The 3915-nt window shown below is 44.3% G+C and overlaps 1 protein-coding gene across 1 annotated transcript; it reads right to left on the bottom strand.

The window, feature by feature from the left end:
- Nucleotides 1–87: 87 nt before the first annotated feature.
- On the bottom strand, nt 88–3592 carry LOC107306793 (protein FAM92A-like). The gene is made up of 3 exons (XM_015850141.2): nt 3491–3592; nt 2051–2285; nt 88–1152 (listed from the first exon to the last, which is right to left on the bottom strand). Exons 1-3 carry the CDS (start codon nt 3520–3522, stop codon nt 991–993), a joined length of 429 nt encoding a protein of 142 aa, XP_015705627.2. The 5' UTR covers nt 3523–3592; the 3' UTR covers nt 88–990.
- Nucleotides 3593–3915: the final 323 nt, after the last annotated feature.

The raw sequence follows: 3915 nt of genomic DNA, 5'->3' as shown, positions 1-3915 counted from the left end.
GAATGCACTGCCCAGGGAGGTGGTGGAGTCACCGACCATGGGAGTGTTCAAGAAACGTTTGGATGTTGTGTTGAGGAATATGATTTAGCCGGGAAGTATTGGTAATGGTTGGACTAGATGATCTTCTAGGTCTTTTCCAACCTTGATAATTCTGTGATTCTGTGATAAACATTATATAATGCTTTATAGCATTGAGCGGCAAAGATGACAGGAAATGCCATTGGTTGTGCCAAGGCATGACCTGGCTTCAGCTGGTTCATACCCAACATGTACTGGCTGTCAGTGGCAGTGCAGGATTCCCTAAGGCAGTACTTCAAGGCTTCCCAAGTGCCAAGCACTGGTGCAGTGTTCTGCATGTCTTCTCATGTCTGTGCTAACAGCATTGCAAAGAAACTGGTCTCTCACCTTCAGTATTTACAACGCACAGAATACTCAGACAAGTTCTAGGTCTTACCAACTGTGCTTCACTGTGACTATTTAGATATTAAACTCTAGAATCCAGACCCCATAGTCTACTGGCTTTCCAAGGACCAATAGAGCGCAGGGTATATCTTCATAATGCCAAGAGATAGCTGAACAATATAGCAAACACTGTGCTTGATTCATCACCATATGGAAGTAATGCGAGAACAAAAACGTATGAAAAATACTGCAGTCTGAGATGCAGTGCCACAGTGTGCTCAGATTAACCACAACAAAAACACTTCTGGTGTTTTTGTATGTAAAACAATAGTATTCACCATTTGACTTTTCTATTCACATGGGCTCTGATAAAGATATACACGTCAATTACAGACTTGTTTACAAGCTGAAGGTAAGATTTATGTAATACACAGACATACAAGTAATATTTGCTTCCATCCTTTAAGTCAGTACATTTTTCCTCCATCATGTAGATAGCTTCAATCCAGATGCATTCTTATATAACCTTTCAGTTACACTGGTTAGTGCAACGCACACACACACACACACACACACACACACAAAGAATCACAACCATTCCCCCATCACAAAGTAGAATTTTTCAATGAGGTGGCCAGAACCCCACAGAGCACTTTGTGAGAGACAGCACGTTTGACTTACCCTTTTCAGTTTCACTATAGTGCCGTAACTTTTCAGAGGTTCAACAACTTTGGCTTCAAGCCTGTCAACCTACAAAAGAAAACATGAGGCCACTAAAATCATCTGCATGCACAGTGTGCAGAAACAATTAAACAAAGCTTAGAAAACAAACGAACCAACCGATCAACCCCATTACACTATCCACATCTTTGCGTTTTGTACTACTTCTTAAACACCAAGTTCTACATACACCATAAAAGATACAGCACTAGAAGTAGGAATTTTCTGTGCCCTCCTGAAAGAATAAATACATACACCAAAATTTGTCTCGATCAAGTATAAGTAAATGAATTCTTTTTCCTCATATCTTGGCATTTCTGGATCATAAATTACCATTCCTTTGTAACAGTGACAGTCCTGCTCACAGGTTTAAAGGTGGCACAAACCACACTTTATGCACCCAGCAGAAGTGCCGCAATACTGACACATGTTAAGCACTGAACTACAGCCTTACATATATCTAAAGTGGTCCCTGACAGCATCCTCAGGCTGGCAGTCAAAGATTCTCTTCTGTACTGCTTCTGGTCACAGATTCAGCTAAAGGAAAACGTTGCTACACAACTCAAGTCACAAAACTAATCAATCAATCAAACAAAATCACAGCTTCGTTAATCTCAGATCATAATCCAGAATCTGAGACCAGTAACAGAATTGCTCTATCTCGAATTTTGTGAGCATTTACATGCACAGTTTCATTGACTTCACCAGGATTAATTACACGCAGTTTTCACTAAAGTTATTAGCACAGTAAACTATGAGCGATTTGGCAGCTTCTCTTGCTCTGGCACTAATAAGCTCTGTGCTTATTTAAGAGTGGTTTCTTCCATGTTTCTCTTCTGATTACAGAGCATATTTTTCCCTTTAATCACAGATAAGTAACTGCAAAGTTCAGATGGCAAACGCAACACGTACAGCTTTCATTTTGTACCTCTGCCTGGCGATAATCCTGAAGTCTGGAAAATTCATCTGCAAAGTTTTTCAGTCCAACTTTTAAGTTTGGTGTCTCTGTGGCTGCATATGCATATATTTCATTTACTAGAAGATCTGCTTTGTCTCGTAGTCTGGCAGTTTTACGTACATATCCAGCAAATATTTGGCACAATTCTCCAAAATGTTTTTCCACATTTGAAACAGCATCTTGTATTTGTCTCGTTTGATTGTCCCTAGATACCAAGGAAGACGAAAAAGAAGGAGGAGAAAAATGTTTACAACGCATACAGCACAGAAACCATATAATTACACAGTGAATCATTTATATGCAATTTGGATATCTCATTTCACTGCTAAACACAGACCTACTCTTAACAATGTAACATGCTAACGTAACGTTCTAGCGGAACACGTTCTTATGATTAACAAAATAAAACAGGATTTGTACTTACTGATCTGATAGGGGAAAACCCAAATCACAAAAGTCATCTCTCAGAAGCCTTCCTACTGCGGTTTAACAACAAAGTTCGGGATTACTGTTACTGATATAACAGCGCTAACATCCGCAGGTCTCAAACGAGACAGGTTACACGGCTTCCTGCAGCACTCTGCAATCTATATGGACAAATGATGGGTTGAGGAATCGGGCAACAGAGGGCAAGTCAGAAATACGAGTGGGGAAAAAAAAATTAGTACTTTAAGACTGAGCAACAACGCAGTCACTTCAGACAAAGTACGCCTTCAGGAAATAAAAAGTACTGCTTTGGGGAGAAAACAAGCTGCTTCACTGCAAGCTACCTCAATGATGCTTCCAAGCAGACCTCATGCTTTCATATATAAAAAGAGAAAATAAATCCAAGTTATTCAGCCCTTCAGGACATGTTTGAGCACAGAACCACCAGAACAGCAAAGATTTCACCCTGTGTGCCTCTCCTCTCCCACCTCACTGGTAGGGCCTCGTGTTAGAAGCAGGGAGCACCCGGCGCGGCTCCTCAGCCCTCTGGCAATTTAAATGTCGCTGTGCTCCTACAGATAATGCTTTTGGGACACGAAACGCACCATTTCCTTAAACGAGGGTGCGACAAGTTTTGTGTTTGTATTTATTTTGTACCCTTCTTAACTCTTCGTTCTTCAATACCGCCTGGAGGCGATCGCAAACTTAGCGCCCGACTATGAGTTAAGTCTCTAACTCAGCCCAGAGCTCCTCGCACACCACAAGGCGGCCGAGAGCAGCAGCAAGGCGGGCTCCGGGACCCGCTCCCCGGCACCGCGACCGAACCGGGGCCTTCACCCAACCCGGCCAAGCGGGGAAAGACGGGCAGAGACCCCTAACAGAGCGCGGTTACCCCCACAATCAAACCTCAGCCACACACCCACGATGCCCGGGACCCCTCCTTTCCCTTCCCGCAGCCCCGAGCCCCGCCCCGCCCGCCGTTACCTGGCGTCCAGCCCGCGGCCCAGCATCATCATGGCGGCGGCGGCCCGGCGGGGAGGAGGCGGGCTCGGCGTGCGCTCCGTCTCCTTGGACACCCACAACCGCCCGCCCCCCGCCCCGCCCCACAACGGGATGGAGGAGGTCGGGGAGGGGAGTTTTAACATGGTATTACTGATATGGTTAATGGGGACTGGTGGCCTTGCGCTTCTCAGTGCAACAAGACACAAAAGAGTAATGACTAAAGTAGCTTATTTTACTGCAAACTAAATCTGCTTCAGTTCTAAAGTACAGGACACGTGGAAATGGTTTTAAGTTAAAAGAGGAAAGATTTTGATTGGATGTTAGGGGGAAGTTCTTCACTAGGAGAGTGGTTAGGCCCTGGAACAGGCTGCCCAGGGAGGTTGTGGATGCCCCGTCCTTGGAGGTGT

This window comes from Coturnix japonica (genome assembly GCF_001577835.2).
Source record: "Coturnix japonica isolate 7356 chromosome 2 unlocalized genomic scaffold, Coturnix japonica 2.1 chr2random1524, whole genome shotgun sequence".
NCBI classification, from domain to species: Eukaryota; Metazoa; Chordata; class Aves; order Galliformes; family Phasianidae; genus Coturnix; species Coturnix japonica.
The sequence above is the reverse complement of the archived record's forward strand: the minus strand, read 5'-3'. Positions and strand labels throughout refer to the sequence as shown.

Bases quoted from the DNA above. Each gene is read 5' to 3' on its own strand.
- LOC107306793 (XM_015850141.2), bottom strand. From the start codon at position 3,522: ATGATGATGCTGGGCCGCGGGCTGGACGCCAG. The intron at 2,286-3,490 runs GTAACGGCGGGC...CTTGGTATCTAG, and splicing joins GGCCGCGGGCTGGACGCCAG to GGACAATCAAACGAGACAAA. The intron at 1,153-2,050 runs GTACAAAATGAA...TTTCTTTTGTAG, and splicing joins AGGATTATCGCCAGGCAGAG to GTTGACAGGCTTGAAGCCAA.